Source organism: Phaseolus vulgaris, chromosome 7 (genome assembly GCF_051622355.1).
Source record: "Phaseolus vulgaris cultivar YP4 chromosome 7, ASM5162235v1, whole genome shotgun sequence".
Taxonomy (NCBI): domain Eukaryota; kingdom Viridiplantae; phylum Streptophyta; class Magnoliopsida; order Fabales; family Fabaceae; genus Phaseolus; species Phaseolus vulgaris.
The window spans coordinates 48416954-48440459 of NC_143504.1; the positions used below are offsets into that span (position 1 = coordinate 48416954).

At 33.1% G+C, this 23506-nt stretch overlaps 1 protein-coding gene across 8 annotated transcripts; it reads left to right on the forward strand.

Annotated features, from left to right (window-relative positions):
• The first annotated feature begins 5164 nt into the window (after positions 1-5164).
• Positions 5165-19244, forward strand: LOC137829709 (mitochondrial Rho GTPase 2). Of its 8 annotated transcripts, none has more exons than XM_068636591.2 (14): positions 5165-5597; positions 5821-5953; positions 6058-6207; positions 6704-6880; positions 6971-7222; positions 7954-8022; positions 8150-8205; positions 10668-10749; positions 16884-17095; positions 17244-17313; positions 17500-17612; positions 18359-18509; positions 18610-18793; positions 18913-19244. In XM_068636591.2, exons 1-14 carry the CDS (start codon positions 5392-5394, stop codon positions 18987-18989), a joined length of 1932 nt encoding a protein of 643 aa, XP_068492692.1. In that variant the 5' UTR covers positions 5165-5391; the 3' UTR covers positions 18990-19244. The 8 variants fall into 8 exon arrangements, 6 of the variants coding, with proteins under 6 accessions (XP_068492692.1, XP_090161138.1, XP_090161137.1 ...); XR_016523291.1 differs by having other exon boundaries at positions 5236-5597; positions 17492-17612; XM_090305012.1 differs by having other exon boundaries at positions 5236-5597; positions 6789-6880.
• The last annotated feature ends 4262 nt before the right edge of the window (positions 19245-23506 follow it).

Here is a 23506-nt window from a genome sequence, read left to right on the forward strand (position 1 = left end):
GAGGGAGAAATGGATAAAGACCAGAGCATCTCAAGTTCTTCCTGTTGGTCTTCTTAAGAATAAAACAAGTTGTAAATAATTTGGGCTCACTTTGGGAGTCCAAATAACAAATATAGGCTAGAATAAGGTACATTTAGTATAATAGGGGATGTGGGTAGCATTTTAGCTTGTTCCTAGCCCTTTTGGAAAGCATTTTGACCTAGTTTCTACGAGAACAAGCCTAAGATGCGGGTTTGACTTAGTCAAACCCTAAGATTGCCCATTTTTTTCTCTTTTTCCATCCTACCCCTTTAGCTTGTTCTCCAAGGCTCCTCCACCTATAAATAGGAGGCCTACCTAGTGTATTTTTCAAGTTGAAATTAATAGAAGAAGAGTTACTTTGCACAAATTGTGTGAGGTGTTAGTGAGGTTTGAGTTCCTCTTAGCATTTAGGTTTTATCTAGTGAGTATTGAGAGCTCTCAAGTGACGGCTATCATCACTTATCTTGGAGGCCAATTACACTCCAAGTGGCGTGTTCCACTTCTCAAATCCATCACATAAGTTTTCTCCTTCCTTCATCTATTCTTCCATTGTCATTCAATTTTTACTCTTTGTATCATGTTCTTGTTTGGTTTTCCTTGTATCCATTCGACAATTCTATTTGGTTTCCTTTCCTTGTTTTTTAATTTCGCACCTTCTAGCATCATTTTCACCTTATAATTGTCTTATCCTTTTGCTCTTGTGAAGTGAACATTCACACTTACTTAACCACTTGGTTAAGTTCGTGTCCAGTGAAGATCTTCTTAAAGTTGTCACCATATTATTGTTTAAAATCTCAATCTAAGTAAAGTGTCACACCAAAAATGAATAATCCAAAAATCAACTCACATAAGGTTTTAACCAATCAATAAAACAATTTTATAGTTATCAAATTATCAAGCATTAAAATATTTACTTGATATGACAACATCATACTGTTTTAACACTGAGTATCATTAGATTAAGTTACATAATATAATATTTGTAATGTTATACAAGACATAAATTCAGTTTTAAATTTGTTATACGGTATGAAGAGCTTAATAGTTGACTCATAAATATCAATTAACATAAATAATCAAACTTTCATCTTAATATATGATAAATATCACCACAAAAATTCATTAAATAACAATTAAATTTAGAGACAAAAAATAATTAGTCACTATATTAACTAAATTAGATATTAATTTAGAAATTAAAAAATTATTTATATAAGGTGATTTCTATTTTGATAAAAATTTATAAAATAATTTCTAAATTAGTATCTAAATTAGCTACCAAGGTGTTAGCTACTAATATTTTATATTCTAAATTGGTCTCAATTAGTTTTTTATAGACTAATTTAAAATCTAAAATATTAGTAGCTAAAACCTTGGTAGCTAATGGTTAGATACCATTTTAAAAATCACTTTATAAATTTTTATTAATAATATAAATTACTTTAGATACCAATAATTTTTTTAATCTCTAAAATTGTCTCTAATTTAGTCAAATAGTAATTACTTATTTTGGTCTCTAAAATTAATTACAATTTGATAATTTTATTGTAGTACATGATGTTGTTATTACACGAAAATAATATTCAAAAACAAAATTTGTTTTATACATAATAAGTTGAGTTTAACAATAAATGTGTCAAGTCAAAAAATAATTGACTTTTGATCAAGTTCTGACACTTGAAAGAATATTAGCATGCAACCATCAATGATCTTGTTTATGAAAATAGAAGGACCTTGCCATGTAGAACATATACCAATCTTATATAAAACATGTGATGAAACTTGCATATTGCTTTACTTTTTCTTTTTCAAGTGTTGGATCATTAGACCATCAGATTGAAAAAAATTTAGTGAATATTATTTGTAAACCATTCACCCATGTGAAGTTGTCTCACATAAGAAATACTTAAATTTCACATCCTTTCTTATAGATTTTAACTTGTACTTTAAACAACCTTGTTTCTTGTTGTTGCTAATAATAATAAAATTCGAGAAAGAATAAGTAACTAGGTGAAAAGTAATACTTGTGTGCTTTATCTGAGGAGAAGATAAAAGGGATAATCATAAATGTTTTTATGTACTTGTGTAAGTTGATGGTGACTTTGTACACTCATGTAAGTTAAGAGTAAGTTTATATATTTATGTGTAAGCTAGAAGTTACTTTGTGCACTCATGAAATCAAAAAGTGGTAGTGAAAAATACTTATATAATCTTCTAATTATAATGAAACCTTTTAAAATTTTTTTAAAGAAAAAACTATACATAACTCACTTAAAGTGAACCAATATAAAAAACAAGTTTTCTTTACTTTTATTATTATGTTTTCTAAAAGCATTTTTAAGTTATATTAAACCCCTTGTAGAGTTAACATGCTCTTTTGATGTGGAACCCACATCTTCTTTCATGCTCACGAAACTCTACATTGAAATCACCTGACGGATCCAAGGCTCCTTTAATTGATACACAATTTGACATAAATTCCTTCAAAAGATAAATATAAATTGCAAATGGAGATTCACATAAACTACTTATAGAAATCATCATTTATCCCACATAAGAAAGTGAAAATTGATCTATCTCCTCCACTTTCCATTTTTTTATTATCATTCACATATAGTACCTCCAATCTTGTCCTTGCACATACTAATAATGTGAATGGAGTCCTTCATACTCCAAAATATGTAAAATACTTATATTGTATTTCTTAATACCATTTTGTTGATAAATTAGTCATTTTGGGGATTAAGAATAGGTTTGATTTTAAATGGTATTTTGTCATGCCACCTATTATTAGTTTGATTTTTTTTCCACATAGGTTTCAACTTCCAATATTAGGAATTTTTGTGTTGTTTTCTTTACATACATTTGGTGTAGGTCACTCATGGTCATTTATCTTTTTTTTTATCATATGATTTAACTCATGTAATGACAGATGATTGGTGAAGTATGAGGTATTAGTTAGCTAAGATGTTAGAGTTCATAATAATGCATTCATTCCTCTACACCTCCAACTTAAACTATTCATTGATAAATGATGGTGGGATTAGACTCTATTGCAAACACGTCTATTATTATCAATATTTAAAATCGATGTAGACTTATTTTTTTTCAAATTCCTGGGTTCCATGTAATGCTTCATGACATTTGTCAACATTTTTGTTTGATCATTATTACACATTACTTGAGATTTCACTTATTCCACTTTTAACCCCTTATTTGAATTGATTAGAACCCTCCACTTTTTATCTTTTTCTACAATTGATTCATTGTATGTTTAAAGTTGTGAATAGTTTCCCATTACTATTATGAACTTCATTAATTTCTAGTTCCTTTTGTTGCAAGAATTTCTAATTCCTTTTGTTGTAGGCATCTTGATTTAGTAATATGAATAATTGTTTGATGATCCACGATCCACGATCATAAAGTCCCTTTGATTGTGTGGATGATTAGGAAATCTAGTCACTTCTTTTGAAAGTCAAAAATAGAGTTTAGTTGCTCGTTCTAGTGTTGAAACAAAATATAGAACACATACGAAAAATTATTAGTATCTATTGTCTTCCCCACCTCAATTTTCATTTTTATTAATCTACCATAGCTAACTGGATCTCGGATATCTCCATTTACTGATACTAATTTCATATATTGTCTTAGTTTAAGACCATATTTATCCCATTTAAAACAAAATGAAATCCCTCATATTCCAATTTAATAACATAACCTTAAATATAGATCAAATTTTTGTCTTTATATTGATTTTCATACAAATTCTATTGGAGCACAACTTTTATTGAATTGACATTAATTTATCAATTTTTAATGAATTAAATTTTGTTTCCGACTCTCAAGTGAACGATATAAAATTCAATAGGTAATTATGGTATTTTTATATAAACCATCATTTTAATCATATAAAATAATCATATATTTTATGATCACTATACAAAGAATAGTGATGTACTTTGCGCATTAAACAATTCGTCCATTTAAACCTCTTACTTCACAAATTGCACTTTAAAGAAGTCATTTGGCATGTCCAAGCAAAATGTGTTGTCATCCATTCCTTATAAATTTTATTCTTAATCATCTCAAGACAACCCATGTATAAGAACATTTACCATTAATGGATTTTTTTCTTATCACACCATTCCTTAAACTGAATCAAATCATTTCAATAGTAGGACATGGATTGATCTCCTACTCATCATCTACATATTTTATTTATTTAAAGAATTATTTTTAAGCAGCTCCATCTCTTTAATCATTGAATTATACCCTAAAATAATAGCACCCATTCCTCTATGATAAAGACTCTTTGCAAAGGGTTTGGAAGAGCCTTTACTTCCTTCATTTCACTATAAAATTTCATACCACGTGTATCATTATTGTCTCCATTACCTTATCCCCATCTTATTCATACCTCCAATATAAATCAATTGAAACCCGAATTATGTTATAACCACTTCCTATCCCACTTAAGACAACTTTTGTATCCATGTGTGAACAAAATTAGTAAAATGGTATAACTTTTATGGATTATTATTCTACATAATAAATGTCAATTTTAATAATTAAAAATATAACTAAAAATAAAATTTGAAATAATTTTAAATTTTGAAATAACATTTATTTTTAACCCCCAACCAATTTTATAATTACGTCTTTTTATTATATTACTCATGGTAGTATGATTTTATAAAGACCAAATTGATAAATTTAGTTCATAGAATACTGTGTTTTCTCTTCAATAATCTTTAAAATAATAAAATTATACAAGTAATTTATAATTAAAAGTTGGGAAAAAAACTAATTTTACTTGTATCATCGTGATTACATCGAGTTTTCATAGTATAAATCGGCATATTATTTTTTTACTAAATAGATAACCTTCATAATATATTAATATATAAACAAACTAAGAGGATTAATTATTAGGCCATGGTCTTATTGCTTTAAGAACTATATAGTAAAGTTCTTAAAAAAAGAAAAAAATAATTAAACTAATTTCATTTTATATAATGTATATAGTAAATATGATTCTTAAAAATTGTTAATAGGTTTTGAATTATTATTTTTTATGTAAATTTGTCCTTAGTTTTTTTTTTTCTGTTCTGTATTTAAGCGGAGTTATAGAAATGGTTAACTTGACCTAATCAACAGCATAAAAAATTTATTTTGGTTCAACAATAAACACATATTTTTAAGGATCTATTGGCCAATGTTTCATATTTACTCAAATTTAAATTCGTTGTGTCGGAACTGGCAAGGAATATATAGATTCCAAGCTCCTAGATCAGTTGTCTAAAAACACACCGCGCCGCGTTTCCATACGAACCTGTCCAACATTTCTCGTCTATTCAGTGCTTTCCTGCAATGGTTGGCCCCTTCAGCGCCGACGATCGCAGGGTGGTTAGAATCGCCGTTGCAGGCGACGGTGGCACCGGAAAATCTACACTCGTAGCCGCAATTGCGTCCGAATCTTTCCCCAAGTCCGTCCCGCCCGTGTTTCCTCCCACTCGCTTGCCCCATAATCTGTACCCCGATTCCGTTCCTCTCACCCTCGTTGACACACCTTCCAGGTCTCTGCCACACTCGCATTCCTTCTCCGCACCATCACCATTCAATTCAAGAAAAACTAAAGAAAACTGACAGTAATAATACTTTTGTAAATAATTGGTTAATCGGAAGCCCTAGATTTAACTGAAAGGAATGCCATTCAATTTTCTTAACCTAAACTTCATGTAGGAGTTATCTCGTTTGAATTAACACTTTCGTCGCGACGTGTGATTTGTATTGTTTTAGCTTCGAAAAGCAAGACGCGCGCAATGAAGAATTGAAGCGAGCTGACGCTGTGGTCTTAACCTATGCCTGCGATGAACCGTTGAGCTTTGAGCGTTTGAGTGCTTACTGGCTCCCAGAACTGCGGAAGTTGCAGGTTAGTTTTGCTTCTTTTAGCTACTGACAAATTTTCTGTTTAGTGATAAAGTGTGAAGTGAATGTGAAGCTGATGTTTGCCTTCTATTGTTTACTGTTATGCAGGTGAAGGCACCTGTGATTGTTGTTGGCTGCAAGCTTGACCTGCGGAATGAAAATCATCTAGTGAGCTTAGAGAGTCTCACCACAAATATCATGCAACAGTTCACTGAAATTGTCACTTGTGTTGAATGCTCTGCTGCTACACTTTATCAGGCATGTTGTTTTGCTGCATCATTGCTACTTGGTTGTGCTCAAGGTTTTAAATTGTGGTCGTAGTTTTATGTGTTTCTTGATATTGTTGGAAATTTGGACATATGCTGCTGATGTGGGCACAACTGTGGTTGCGTACACCTCCGAAACTTTGTTGTTGTGGGCGAAATCACAGTTGCAGAACCATGTTTTAAAGTCTTGGTCATGCTTACCTATTGTTAGTCTTGTAAATTATAAGTGTATACATAGTTAGTCTGTTATATGGTTAGAAAACAGCATCAAAATGTATGAGTGGATCATATTTTTGATTTTTAAAGATCACTCATTCCTGTTTTCCTTAGAGTGTGATTCATTACAATAATCCTAAGAAACTGGTGCATTGATGTGATAGTGCAAGGTCTGGCTTTAGGCATATAAGGATACCTTCTTGATGATATTGGAATTATATTAAACTCCCTATTTAGTAAAACTCAGGTGCGTTATATTTGATTATTTTTAGGTCCCTGAAGTTTTTTATTTTGCCCTAAAAGCAGTACTGCATCCAGTTGATCCATTGTTTGATTATAAAAGACATGGTTTAACAGATCGATGTGTGAGGGCGTTAAGAAGAATATTTATTCTATGCGATCATGACATGGATGAAGCTCTCAATGATGAAGAACTAAATAAGTTTCAGGTTTTGATAAATTACCCTCCCTGCCCTTTTTAGTTTGAATATTTAGTTTGTTTTTATCCCCTTTACTTTTGCTAATTCATATTTCAACAGGTTAAATGCTTCAATACAGCATTGCAGCCATCTGAAATAGTAAAAGTCAAAACAATTGTACAGCAGAAAGTACCTGACGGAGTCAACTCTATTGGTCTTACCTTTCCAGGCTTTATTTATGTCCATAACATGTTTCTAAAGAAAGGACGAACAGAGACATTGTGGGCTGTTCTAAGAAAATTTGGATATGATAATGATTTAAAACTCCGGGATGACTTCATTCCAGTTCCATCTACGCATGCTTCTGATCAGGTTGTACTCTTTTTTCTCTTGGTTTTGGCTGTTTATGAAATTCCATTTCGATCTTCTTGTTTGGGTTAATTGGAAGAGGTTAGAGTATTGGGTCAACCATTCAATTGTTATAATCTCTACACTTGTATTGATCATAACAGAAAATTTGTGTAATTGTTATATGAGGAAAACTAAAATGTTATCTATGAGTGGTACTTGTTCTAGTAACATTAGCCATTAATTACTAATTCTGTATCAATATTGATGATTGCTCAAAACCAAACAAGTAGGAAATGTTAGCTGACAGATGTGAACTACTCACATCACTAGATCGATGATTACAAAGAATCTAGATTTTATTTTTGTTCTAAAATTTAGCTCTTTTATGTTGTGTGGTTATTCATTTTCCAGACTCCAAATATTTCCTTTTCTATAAATGTATGGAAGTTTGGAATGTAATAATTTACAGCTAGTACTTGACATATTATAATATTATTCCACTTTTCTCATTTTTGAATTGGAAAAAGGATGCAAATATTTGATGGTATAGTTTAGTGATGCATGCTTCTTCAGTCAAATGATCATTTTCGCAGAATCAGGAGACATGTTTTCTCTTTTTACCAATCACTGCACATCCTCTTGTTTTAGGGCATTAAGTCCCAACAAACATTTTTGTGAACGTGTTCTTTATGATTGCTATATAGCTTGCAAATGATATGTAAGAACTTACTTTCTTAGACATTATCATGCAGAGTGTGGAGCTGACAGGTGAAGCTGTAGAGTTTCTGAATGAAATCTTTCAATTGTTAGATACAGATAAAGTATGTATAACTCTTGGATTATCTTGACCACTACTATGTGCTTTAAACACCCCCTTTATGTGGCTTTCCATGAATAACATCAATATACTCTTCTAATTTTCGGTTTGGAAACCTGATACTTTTCTAGGATCTAACCCTACGACCTGCTGAAGTTGATAAACTATTTGATACTGCACCAGAAAGGTGACCTTTCCCAGTAGTATCATCCTAATTTTATGTTTATTGTAATTGTAATTTCTTACCTTGATGAATATAATTTTGAGTTTTCTTTGTAATTTTTGTTATTCTCTTTTAATTAAGTGGTTGAATTGTCACATGGAAAGATAAAAAACCCACATATGAAGGTGAACCATTTATGTTCTCATGGTGGGAAATAATGATGCATATAGTAGAAACTAAAAGCAATACTAGTGGGAGTTAATTGCTAGTGGACATTAAAAACTACTCAGTAGGAATTAACGTGGAATTTAGCAAGTCTTATTATGGTTGTCTAGAGGGGTACATAATTTAGCTTATAAAAAGATGTATTTGTAATGTAATAAAAGGATATATATGAATTCTAAAGAAAATAAAATTTTCTGTTTATGAAAATTTAAATTGGAGTTCGAAGTTATAAGAATCCAAATTTTGATCTTATTAGGGTAACTTATGGCGATCAATTCCGTGACTTATCACTTACCTTCTCATCTTTCTTGAGTGTGACGTTAATATCCTTTCACAAACTGAATGTCAGAACATTTCCCCTTCCGTTTTCTCATCAGTAGTCCACAACTCATTGACTACCTCTAACAACTTGGCGTATTGCTTTAGTAGATAGAGGAGTGCTTTAGATAACTTCTAGGTTCAAAACTCAATAACATATTGATAGGATCCTTGAGGACGCAATAATTTACAAACTTAGTTCAAGGGCTTAGCTTAAATAGTAGGATGACACAAAATTTTGTACTCGCGGATATCTGCCGGTAAAATCCATAATGGGTACTAAACATGTACCTTTAATGGATACTCACGGGTAACAAGAATAGGTATTTTAATTACCCGTTTTTTAATGAGATGGGTACATGTATCATATTATCCAATCTGCGGATACCTATTATTTGTATACTTTTTGAAAATCAAGTGATAAAAATAAAGTTATGGATGAGAGAAACATTAACAATTGAAGAATTGTTTAAAATTTGATTTTATAGATTTGTGTTTTTTACTTCAACTTAGAAATTAAAGTTGTCTTTAAAGAGATTAATGTTTTTTAAACGGGTGCAACGTACTTGAATTTATTTTTTTAGAAGACTAAATTTATTTGTACTGATATTTTATTATGCAATTTTATTTGAATTATACTTTAAGATCAAATTTTTGTTTGAGTTTATATTTAAAAAAATTACTTTTAATAATCTTAATTTAAAAAAAAATATCCATGAGTATCTATAAAAATTCATAGGTTAAAAATATCTGCAGGTATCCAAGAAGTAACTAACAGAGTGGAGTTGTTTGTCTCATCCCAACCTGATGTCATGCATAAGTAGGAGGAGGTAGGAGAGGGATCCTTTTTGAAGGTTAACATCGCGAAACCAAGTTGCACCTTTGTTATCAAAGGGGAACTCTTGGAAGGAGAAATCTCCTTTTGTCGTAAAGATTCAACTATTATCGTTAGCCTCTATTGAATCTTGCCCTCTTCCCCACCATATCTCTGCTCTTCCATTCTTGGGTGCCTAACACATTTTGCAATAGGAACTTCCTTAATAATATGCTAGTTGTGCTTGCTGAGAATCACTCCTAGGTTTTTATTAGATATTGTGCTGAATATATAAACGACTTGCTTCTTGAACTTGCTAATGTTAGCACTTTATGTGTTGTTTTGGGGGTTTTGTGCAACTCCACAATGGGTTTTGTAAATATATTGTTTCATAACATGCATCATAACTTCTTTGAGAGATAGATTGGAACTGGCTTAAATTTGCTGAAAGAAAAGCAAGGGTCAAATATGTTGAGCTAAATATCAAGCAAATAGTTCTAGGCTAATAATAATGGATGTTTGGATTCAATTATTTTCTTAGGTTATATTATTAAGATCCTTCTCTCGTTGGTTGGTAATGCTCATCCAACAATGATGAGAACTTAGGGCTGGTAAGTTTTTTTTGTCTAATTCATCGACTCTAGTTATGCGAGGTTGATTTAGCATATATTTTCTTTCATTTGAATCAGCCCTATGGGCTTATTAGTGTCTTGTTTATATTGATTGTGAGGAGCAATTTAAATTGTGGTTTTGTCTCGACCCTTGTTGTTGTCGGAAGTTACGGTTGCAATAACTCTAAAAACCTTAACATTGTGGTCAAAATCATAGTCATTGACCTTGTGAAAAACCTTGATTGTGAGTATGGATGCTTGTAGCATTTTATACTAGTGTAGTTATAATGGCTTGAAAAAAAAAACTCAGTACTTTGGGGAATGGATTGTTTCACTTATTTGAGAAATCTGAACATGAAAAATGTGATGCTTACTCCTTTTAGATTGATTACTTGAAACGAATAGGAGTAGTATTAATTTTAAACCTTTTATCCATGTTCAAGTGTGATGTGTTTTTGACAAAAGTGTCTCCACCTTATGTTCTGCATCTAAAATTTTCACTTGTTTCTCAATTTCAGTCCATGGAACAATGCTCCATATAAGGATGCTGCAGAGAAAACTGATATGGGCTATATATCTCTAAATGGATTTCTGTCTCAGGTGCTTATTTTATACTTTTCTTTATTCTTTAACTTTCATGATTGGATGTCTGAAAGGATTTTTGTGATTCCTGATTCTTTAGCATCATTGATGCTAATGGTCTACAAAGGTTTTTTTCCTTGCTAATATAGTGAATAGATTGTGGGGGTGAAGTTGAGACTTGACATAGGTTATCTGCTAGCGATTGTCATCAGTATTATATATATTTCTGTATGATTAAATGAAGAAAGAGAAATAACAAAGAGCAGTAGCTCCCAGCTCAAAGAAGAATATCTAGACTTGACAATTCAGTTAGTATTTGCGTATCCCCCTCATAACAACATTTCTCTCTCTTTAACTAACTTTCCCCAGACCTAACCTATGAGCTGTTTTGTAATAATGGGCCTAACTAATCTTATGTCTACATGTATACACCTAAAGGGGTTTAGGGGATTTTGAAATTGGGTTTGGGTTCCAATCAATTCCACCTCCTATAAATCTTGCCTTGTCCTGAAGGTAAAAGGTACAAAACTTCTCCTTGATACCCTTTGGTTCTTACCAAGTAGCTCCTTCAATTGGTTTAGTCTTCCAAAGGATGAGCCTTTATGTGACTACTTGCCATTACACTTACTTTCTCTAGAAGCTAGAACTTCCTCTGGAGTAACTAGATTCGTGTCTTCAACCTCCATCTCAGGGGGCATTGTGATTTCTATTGCTTTACCTTGATAAGATTTCTTGAGCTAGGATACATTCAACTCAAAATGAACCTTGACTACTTCTGGAAATGGTAGCTTATATGCTACCTCCCTTGTTATGGGCTACAATATGGAAAGGACCAAAGTAGCATAGAGACAATTTTGGATTGATCCACTTTGCTATAGTATATATTCATGTGGTCTCAGTTTAATGTACATTTTAATCACCATTGGCATATGTCACTTGTCTGTGACGAGAATTTGCATGTTTCTTCATACTTTGTTGAACTCTTTGTAGATGATGTTGCAATTGACAAAAAGCTTCGTATCTCTCAACTAAAACACACACACACACACACACACTTTGACTCAACTAAGGTTTCCCCATTAAAAAACCGCATGACAATTGGTGGAGGCCTATCATACACAATTTAAAATGGTGCTTTTTAGTTGTTGTATGGTATGATGTATTATACCAAAATTCGGTCCATGACAACCAAAAATGTCATTGTTTTGGCTCTTTGGAAGAAAAACAATGTAGGTAAGTTTTAAGGCATCAGTTAACCATCTTTGTTTGGCTATCCATTTGAGGATGGTAGGAAGTACTCGTGTGCAACAATATTCCTTAGGGGAAAAATAGTTCCTTCCAAAACTTGCTCAAGAAAAGCATGTCACAGGCATAGTGATAGATAAATCCATAAATGACTTTCTGGGAAAAAATTTCAATGAGTCTTGACAGTAAATGAGGGTTTAAGGGTGGTAAAATGTGCATATTTAGATAACTAATCAACTACTACCTTTATAACTTCATACCCATGTGACTATGGAAGCCCATGATAAAGTCCATTGAAATCTCTTCCCAAATTTGCTTTGGGATTGGTGGTAACAACTTAGTTGGGGACAATGTTTGGTATTTGTGTCATTAACATACATCACACCCATGAAAAAATCCATAACACTTTTCTTCATTCCCTTCTAGTAAAAGTTTCTAACCAACCTCTTGTATGTTTTTGTGGGATTAAAGTGCCTTCCCAAAAGGGTGGAATGAAACTATTGTAATGATACATGATCAACGATGAACTTTTTTTGATAATTATAACAACTTCCCTTCATAGAAAATAATCCTTGCTACCAATTATAACTGGGTTTGCTTGTTGGGTCAGCTTGCAAAGTATTTTGCAATTGAATCAAATCTAGATTTATTTGTATTTCCTTCTTTTACTTAGAAAAGTCCAACCAGAGCGGACTCATACATATGGTTCCCAATTCAACAATAGCATGTCTTATTGGTGTGTCATTTGCGGCTTTGTTTTCAGGACCGTGTTTATTCACAACATCAAATTAGTACCCCAAAAGCTTGCATGGCCAACTTTGTTGCGGAAAAATAATAATTCTTTGGTGGAGTAAATGCTTCAAGCTCCTATGATCGATAAACACCTTGAAACTTTTTCCCATAAGGTAGTGCTTCTAAAGTTGAAGAACAAGAACAAGTGCCATAATAATCTTTTCATGGATAAATTTGTTCTTGATGAAAGAGCCTTGCTAAAGTATGTTATCCGTCTTTGGTCCTACATGAGGACTGTACTGTACCTATCCCATAACCAAAAGAATCACATTCAACCACAAACTCCTTGGTGATATTAGACAAAACTAGTACAACAAAGGAAACTAAACAACCCTTGAGATGATATCAAAGGAAATTTGAGCCTCCTTCCCCAATGAAACCAATATTTTTTAGTTAGAGGGACAAGCTAATTTCCCACAATCCTTGATGAACTTCTTGTAGTACATAGTGAGCCTTAGGAACCCTCTTACTCCCTTGAAATCTCAAGGGACTAGCCAATCTCAAATAGCTTGAACCTTTGAAGGGTCCATTTCCACTCCTTGTGTTGAAACAATATGAATATATTATAATCTTGGTTGTTTGAAGGAATATTTTTTTTTTCTATTTACAACAAACTAGTGTTGGACCAAAAACTTTGACCATTTAATTTAAATGGAAAAGATGACGTTAGGTCTTTTGAGATGATACATCAGGGAGGATCAAACCAATGAGAATTGAGCCAAACCACATAAGGAATTGACACCACCTTCAACCCAAAATCTTAAGGTAATGCGTTTGTGAGTTTTTTTCCTTAAATGTTGTTCAACTTATTCATTTCTACTGAATGTGGGACTTAGACTCACTCTTGGATTCCTAACAATAAAATCATATATAAGTCGGGTACAAACCTCAGCTTAAAAGCTAGTATTGTGATGTTGACTTAGACATAAAGCTACTTACTAAGATGATATTAAAGTCATTCAGAGCTTATAATAGTCAAGTTTATTGGGGCTAGTGTGCCTCCATTATTGAACTCCTTTTAGACCATCTACAAATATCTAATCTCACGCTAAAAATATTCATTCCTTAGTGTGAGGGGGTGTGTTGAAGATCTTACATCAACTAGGAATAAAGCTAAATTATAATATATAAGTGGGGTACAAACATCAACTTAAAAGCTTGTGTTGAGTTAGACATAAACCCATTTACTAAGAGATGAGACTGCCTCCAAGTAGGGCTATACACCAATATATCATCAAAGAATACCAACACATACTTCCTCAATAATGGCTTGAAAATGGAATTCATGGTAGATTGAAAGGTTGAAGGTGCATTTATGATTCCAAAAGGAATCACAAGATACTCATAGTATCCCTTATGGGTGCATAATGCAATTTTGTGTGTATCTTCTTGCCTCATCCTTATTTGATGGAACCCAAATAAAAGAAATTATTACGAAGTGGACTTTAAGCCTAACTCAACCCCATAAAACCGGCTCAATGGGATGAGGTTTGCACCCACTTATATACAATGAAAGGCTCTAATCTCTAGTCGATGTGGGATCTCCAACACACCCCCCTCACGCCGAGACTGCCAACTCGTGCGTGGGACTATATATTATGGGTGGTCCGATAGCGGCCCGATAGCGGGTGGCACGATAGGCCCAACACAAACACTCGCTAGGATATGTCGCTAGGATAGGCTCGAAATGGCTCTGATACCATATTACGAAGTGGACTTTAAGCCTAACTCAACCCCATAAAACCGGCTCAATGGGATGAGGTTTGCACCCACTTATATACAATGAAAGGCTCTAATCTCTAGTCGATGTGGGATCTCCAACACACCCCCCTCACGCCGAGACTGCCAACTCGTGCGTGGGACTATATATTATGGGTGGTCCGATAGCGGCCCGATAGCGGGTGGCACGATAGGCCCAACACAAACACTCGCTAGGATATGTCGCTAGGATAGACTCGAAATGGCTCTGATACCATATTACGAAGTGGACTTTAAGCCTAACTCAACCCCATAAAACCGGCTCAATGGGATGAGGTTTGCACCCACTTATATACAATGAAAGGCTCTAATCTCTAGTCGATGTGGGATCTCCAACACACCCCCCTCACGCCGAGACTGCCAACTCGTGCGTGGGACTATATATTATGGGTGGTCCGATAGCGGCCCGATAGCGGGTGGCACGATAGGCCCAACACAAATACTCGCTAGGATAGGCTTTAAATGGCTCTGATACCAAGTGGAAAGAAATAGATGAAATATATTTCTGAGATATCTTACAAATGTGATTACAGTCTCTATTTATAGACTGTTTTACAACCTAATTAAAGAAAGAAATAATAGACAATGAAAGCCAGAAATAATGAGTGTTTAAAGCTGTACAAATCAAATAAAATCAAATCACTACCAAATCTGTCCTAATAAATATAAAATGGAATCTGCACTTAATTATAACATAATTCTCCTGATTATGCAACAGAAATCTTAGAGAAAAAAAACATGACCCATTCAACTCATCTAACTACACATTTATGGTTGGAATAGGTTATTTGTCCTGAATAGTTACCTTATTCAACGCTCTAGAGTTCACACACATTCTCCAAGTTTTGTCCTTCTTAACTAAAAATCATTGGACTAGTTCTATGCTTGATTGCACCCTCAACCAACAAGTCCTCCAATTGTTTGTCAATCTCATCCTTGTGGTGGTAAGCATGACTGTACAATCTAACACTCATTGGGTTACTATTTGGCTTCAAGGTGATGGCGTGATCATTGTTCACCTTTGGATTCTGAAAGGCTAATTGGTGTTGATTAAGATTTGCTCAAGTTCCTTACTCTCAAAAGGAGGACTAGCTGATCATGTTGTCCTCATTTTCTATAGCCACATTTTGTATGATATTTCTCGCAAAGATGCAGTATGATTTCTATCTTGGACTTGATATCCCTTAATGTAATCAAATGACCATTCTTCTCAAAGTTCATTGTCTCCCTCTTCCAATTTGTTGCAGTTTTCCCCAAGGTCACTGCCCACCCAACACAAAAGTAGCGTCCATTCCCCCTAACTCCAATCCAACACACATGTATCCACAACTATATTATATCTTCCCACCTTTACTTTTCAATAGCTAGGCAAATTCCTCTTGCCTTGCACCTACTTCCATTTCCTAAACATACTCCGTAAGTTTGTGTCAATCACCTTCAATCCCAAATAAACCACTAACTCTGTAATGTAACTATATAAAATTGTGATGAGCTCTACTATCCACCAACATAATATGGGATAATCATTCAGCAATCCTTTAAACTTAATGGTCTCTGAATGGACTCTTTCTTGATGATCAATTGCCCTAGGATCCAAACCATAACATGTTCTTCTTTGTCCTCTCTCTATCTTTAATGGCAACTAATGATTCTTCCTAGAAGTCATCACTTTTCCCAATGAGTTGGTGCAATTGTTTGTCTAGCATTAGTGAGTGGGATTGTAATGTTTCCCACTCTTGAAACCCAACCCGTTATTGACATGTCTATCACTAGCTATGAAGATTCAGAATAGCAATTTTTGAGGTTGTTACTTCTTTTAATTGCTTGGAAAGATACATTAAAGGAAGTTACTTATTGTTATTATTGTTCGGGTTTGAAAATTTTGGATTTTTGATAATCTGGACGGCTATCCCTGAGTTCCATCTGTTACTTAAAAACTATTGCTTTGTTGCGGGGATAAAACCTCCCTTATATATGTGTATTACCTAAGGAGGGATCAAGTTACTTTATGAGTAACACTAAAATAGTTACTCCTCATTCTCATTTTTTTAATGGTTAAAGATGAGTTACTCACTGTAACAGTTAGATTAAAAAAATACTAAAGGTGGGAATGAGAGTAACTTTTTCAGAGATTGCTAATCCCTCCTCACTTTCTCTCTTGATATATATGTTTATTCTCTTTGCTTCATCTTTTGGATGGGATGGGTTGTTGTTTTCTCTAGCCACGTGACTTGGTTCCTTCATTTATATTTTGTATTTCAGACAAATTGAAAAGAATTATCTTATTTACAATTCTTCAGATTTAGTTGGAAATTGAGGTATTTTTGTTGATGTATCTTTTAAATTATATGGTGCAGTGGGCCCTCATGACATTACTCGATCCAAAACTTAGCTTGGCTAATTTGATTTACATCGGATATAAGGGTAATCCTGCAGCAGCACTCCGTGTCAGTCGTAAAAGATCATTAGATCGCAAGAAGCAAATGACAGAAAGAAATGTGTTCCAATGCTATGTTTTTGGTTCTAAACATGCTGGGAAATCTGCTTTGCTGTACTCCTTACTGGGAAGGCAGGCCTCTGCACCAATCTTCATAATCAATTCCTTGTCTTTGTTGTTTCCTTTTCTTTTATCCATATCAGCATGTGAAATTTGATATACTCATACTTTTTATTGTTTTCTCCCTCCAAAGCAACAATTAATTGTGTCATTTTCACAGGCCTTTCTCAAATAATTATACTCCAACAACAGTTGAGCAGTATGCGACAAATGTCATTGAACTAAAAGGGGTGAGGATGATATTATTTTATGCCATTTTAATGATTTTGTGAAACAGAATTGTCTTCCTCTCATGTTTTGTCTCAGTATACTCTATTGCTGATTACCATATTAGGAAGCATGGTAGACGTTGTTGTGGAAGTTAAATGGGTATAAGATGGATTCTGTATACTTATAACCTTATGATAGCTATACAGGTAACTCGGAAAATTCTCATATTGCGTGAGATACCTGAGGATGGATTACCGGAATTTTTGTCAAATCAGGATTGTTTGGCTGCGTGCGATGTAGCTGTTTTTGTGTATGACAGGTGGGGTGCAAAATGATTTTAAGTGGTAATAATTTGTTACAGGATTATCGATTCACTTTAGCTAGATTTTTGTTTTGCATTATCGATTTACTTTAGCAAGACTTTTGTTTTGCACGTGGAAACACAAGTAATGCAAGATCTTTCAGAAATGTTTATGATTCACTTAAAGTGGTTGATTGCATGTTGTGTTTCCCTAAGAGCTGGTTAATTATCTATAATCTTCTAACCCATTTTGCATGCATTATTTTGTAATGCAGTAATTCCTTAGAGTCTTGTAGAGAGAAGAGAGATAGAGTGAATGAGAAAAAACAGATGACAAATAGAGTATACAAGTACTAGTGAGACCTACTCACTTTTTAATTCTCTCAATTTTTTCTCTATCCTACCAAATAATCCCGTTTTTATCCCCTATTTCCACCCTCTTCAACCAAACATACCATTAAGGTGATGTTATATTCTGTAACAAAATTCATCTTACACTGCAAAAGATAATCTGGTGTATTAAATTAGCTTATTTTTGGAGAAGTATTTGTATTTTATTCTTCTTTTTCATCCTTCTAAGAAAAAATGTTTTCTCATAAATAATCAAGCAAACATCCACTATATCAGCTTTTGTGGTTCTATTACATGGACATTAATGCTGTCGAAGCAGAATGACTGTCTCAATCTTCATTGCATATTTGTAGTACAACTATTTCCTGCATTTCGTTCCCGTATCAATATTTAAAATGCGTCCTGTTTTACAGCTCAGATGAATATTCCTGGAAGAAATCCAGAGATTTGCTTGAGAAGGTTGTTAGACATGGAGAACTAACTGGTTATAGAACCCCTTGCCTTGTCGTCGCTGCTAAGGATGATTTATCTCCATTACCAAGGGCAGTACTAGATTCATTTAAGGTAACGCGTTTTCAGCTCATGATTACAATATAGTTGCATACACGATGATTATCTGTAATGTCTAACTAAGTTGCGTATTTTTTTTTATATTTTTATATAGGTTACCCAGGAATTGGGAATAAAGGCACCTGTTCACGTCAGTATGAAACTAGGTGATTCGAGTAATGTGTATAATAAAATTGTTAATGCAGCAGAACACCCTCATTTGAGCATTCCAGAAACTGAGATTTCACGAAGAAAGAAGCAACACCACCAGCTTCATCGCTCTCTTATTTTTGCCTTGGGTGCGTTTATTTTATCCACACTCGATATATTAACGCATACACTACAAACTTCCACAACATCTATTTTTTCCATTTTACGTACTAAACCATTTAAATAACTTCGTACCTTGAATTTACAGTTGGGGCTGCTATGGCGGTTGCCGGTTTGACAGCTTGTCGCGTGCGTGCAGCGAAGAAGAATGCTAGTACTGCTTAGCAACCAAACAACCGTTATGCTATTGCTTCGAACTTATTAACAGTTGACTTCATCACCAGTAATTTGCTTTCTAACCTTGGGCTACCTAAATTTAAATGTTTGATGTATAGCAATTACAGATTATCTTCATTGTTGTTGTAAGCATGTTTTAACAAGGCTTCTTCAATATGATTTATATCTAGTTTTTTTATTTGGTTTCCATTGGATGTACATTATAACCTCTCTGATAAGATCAAATTTCAAGACGTTTTGATAGTCCTTTACTATTCTCCCGAGCCATGTTTTTTTTTCTTCATTTTTTATCCCTTCCAACACCCCTTTGGAGTCAACCTGTGGAGGTAGGTAAGGAAACATGAAAGCCAGTCAAATGTGACGTTTAACATAATTATTGAAGATGTTAACTAACAAGGTTTGTTGTGAGATGTTGTAATGGTTCCTAAAACCAAACTAGCCACACAATATTCAAGTAATATTTTGTTATTTGAATGAAGTGATTTATTGGATAAAATTTCTAGCGTACAAAAGACAAGTGTTGACAACAGGGAAACAAAGCAGGGATGTTACGCAAGGGGAAGGAAAATCTATTACAACCTATCCTCTTTCTACTTACAATAATATATGATTATCGTAATCCTGAAAACGTGGAGGCATTTTACGCATGCAATTGTTTTTTCGATTAGTTATGTCCATCATCGTGTCCCTTTAAGGCCATATCCTTAATATTTTTAACTATATCTTACCTTCCCCGTTAAAATAACATTGTCCGCAATGCCAAGTTAAATTGCTTTTAATGTCATATAGAGATTCCCATGTACGCACATAGAGCCTGTCGACTGGATTAACAAAAAAAGAAAAAAAAAGTATAATGTAGTTGGACTTGAGGGAAACTAGAACAAGGAATGTGCTGATCTTGCGGATCACAAAGTCACAACTTCAGTAGTCAAACATGAAAGACTAGATAAAGTTTCGCATGAAGCTATATAACATTAGTAGGACAGGCTCCAATTAAAAACTAAAACCTTAGAATGGTCGATTTCAATACCTCGATATAAAATGTTATGGCTTAAATATTCCAATTTGTGTTGGTAAAATGAAACACTTAAAAGCTTAGCAATTAGTAAGTGTTGTTGTATAACACTACTTAAGTGTTCAAGATGGAGGTTCTACTTGGAGATATTGATAAAAAATGTCATCCAAGAATATTAGCATAAACTTATGTAGAAATCAACGAAAGACATTAGTCATGTTGGACTGAAAAGTAAGTGAGGCGTTGGTTAACCTAAAGGGCAAGATGTACTTCTCATAATGTCCGTGATGAAAGTGAAAATAGTTTTATGATTATCTGTTAAAGTGTTAACAATGGAAAATATGAAAATATTATTAGAGTAAATGCAGAATAAATTTAGACATGAGAATGTAAGGTATAGTATAAGAGAATTAATGCTTCACAATCACAACCGATTCAGACTATATAAAATGAACTCTAAAAGTTGCTTTTATAGAGATAGAGAAAGTGCTCACATTTACTCTATACTTACTAATACTAAACTCATGAGAAGTAACCTATCATATGTTAAAAGTTTTAACACTCCTTCTTGAGATATGTTTCTTTAAAACTCAAATCATAATTATTATGATATTAATCATCTTCATCATCGATACCCTGACCATCTTCATTATTATCATCATCCTCACTATCTTTATTATCATCCTCATCTTCTTCTTCATGACATTCTTCAAAAACATGTTTAAGCTTGTGGAACTAAAACTTTTGTTTCATTCAAATGTGACAAAATTATCAAAGTGAGACTCCATGAACTGGTGCTCCTACAAACCATCTAACTTTGTTTTTCCTATCCTTTGATTTTTTTTGCTAAAGGTGAATGATTTTAGCATTGAGTTTTTCATTTTGCTTCTTGGACCTTTAGCAAGATTCAACATATTTTATAGCTAATTTTCATGACATTCTTTTGCAACGTCTTAAGAATTTTTTTTTTCAAATCATGAAGAACCTTATTTTCTTTCAAATTCTTGTTGAGATGCTCGTGTTCTACTTTGTAGATTCCATATCATGACTTATCTTTGAGTTCATGACTTTCAATTGTTGTAATTTTGAGCTCATATTTTTCAGAGTGAAAAAATTCGAGTGACTAAGTCTTCTGTGTCACAAATACGAGTCTTCTACCTTGTTTGTGAATGCTTGTTCCTCTTTTTCCTTCCTTTCAATTGGAAAAAATATCTTTCATCTAAACAATCATCCACTCACTTCCAAATGGATTAAATATTTTAAATTTCATTTTTTCAAAACTAGAGAATACTTTTTCTCTAACATCTTTCCCTCACTCGATAAACTCAATCAAATATTTGAAATGCCTGAGGGAGTCTCAAAAGACATAACTTCTTTGTCTACCACTGTTATATGCTTTCCATTTCTTATGGTGACTTTAAACATGTATGTCTTGTCTAACTTTAAAGATATTGATATTATAAATCATGTGTAAAGTAAATGCAAAATAATATTAGATAGATAAAAGAAGGTAGAGTATTTTATCAGAAGAAAATGTTTCACAATTACAAGAAATTCAAACTACTCAAAATGAACTCTAAGAGTTACTTTTGTAGACTTAAAAAAGTGCTCACATTTACTCCACAAGTACTAAACTATTCAACTTCTCATATATTATGAGAAACAATTTATTTTAATTTAAAAAAAAATTAAATGATAACAAAAAATTCATCGGAAGGTAACCCATCAAATTTTAACATGATCTTTAGGTTTGACCAATGTTCTGTGATACCCTAAACGTAAGTCCAGCTTGGAAAAAAATTAAACATCTTAGGTTCATCCAATACTTCATTCACTATTGGTATTAACAAAGAATTATTCACTATTATGGTATTCAACCAATTGTTAGTACAAAAGCATCATGAACTATCTTTCTATTATTAAAATAATGGGAGTTAAAAGTAGGCTAATACTTAAACAAGTCAATTCAATCTAACACTTTTGAGAGAAGGAATAACTATATGACTTAAGGTGCATAAAAGAAACAACTCTCTTAAAGTGGAATGGAATGATCTTGAGTGCATGAGGGTATCACACCCCTCAAAATTGCAAACATCTTTAACAATAAACTTACATGGCAACGAAGTTTGAAGGTGAATTAGATGGCAAATAAATATGTTCTAAATTAATGCAAGATAAAGTGTTGTTAAGAAGTAGACTTTAAGCCTAACTCAACCTCATAAAACTAGCTTAATGAGGTGAGGTTTGCACCCACTTATATACTATGAAAGACTCTAATCTCTAGTCGATGTGGGATCTCCAACAAATGTACAATTCAACAATAACAATAGTGGTTAAAACGTTTAAGGTGATGGATGTTAATAAAAAAAAGTGTTGTCTTGTAAGATTACAAATTCATTATCCAAATAAAACTTAATACCGAAAATGATACTCCAAGTTGAGATTGCAAAGAGAGTCAATTAAGGATCAAGTAAAGTATCCAAAATATGGTAGAAGGATTTAAAAGTTTCTTCAACATCTAGTTGTTGCTAAATTTTGTGATGTTGTTCATCATAGAATAAGAGAGCATTTACTACTCGTTTAAAGGCAATAACAATATCCTTCATTTGTGTGATCATCACCATTATAGTCAACGAAAATACTATAATGGTTCCTACAACTAAAATCACCATATAATATATAATATTTTATGTTGTGAAGAATGATTTATTAGTGAAATTTTTCCCAAGTGCTGAAGAGAAAATGTAGGAAACAAACCAAACAAGAACATTATATAAGAAAAAAAAAATTACTCTCCTTTTCTATCCGCAATCTCAATAATGCATGTTTCTCACAATCTCAAAAACATGTATGCACTTAACTTATATAATTGCACTTTCAAACATAACCATTCCTATCAATTTGTCCTTATCACCATCTATGAATGTGTCCCTTAACATTTTTAATAATAAAACATGCTTGTATATAAACTCTATTTTTTTCCTATTTGCATATTAAGGATTCCTCCTTAAAGGCCCAAACCTTTTGGACTTGGAGTGTGACACTAATTGATGTAACCATAGTGGCAATTGCTTCCTGCACCCCACAATTTTTACAGAGACTATTTTACCTTTCTTTTAAAGTGATTTTTAGATTACCTGTTCTGAAATATTTTTTCAGAACACACTCTCTAGAATTCATGAAATACATTGGAATAATTTTTTCGGAACAAGATTTCTAGAATAAAAATTCTGGAACACAGGAAATACATTCTGGAATAAAATTTTCGGAATAGGATTTCTAGAAACTTCCAAAATGTACATAATATCTTTGGAATGTATTTTCTGAAATGAGTTTTTCAGAACAATCTTTCCAAAACACATTTCATGTGTTCTAAAAAAGTTTTTGAAACGATAATTTTTTTCTAACGTTTTCCTTCTCTTCTTCTTCTTCTGTAACGGTGATGCTGCAAAAGTGACGACAATGGTGACGACAACAATCATGAGGGTGT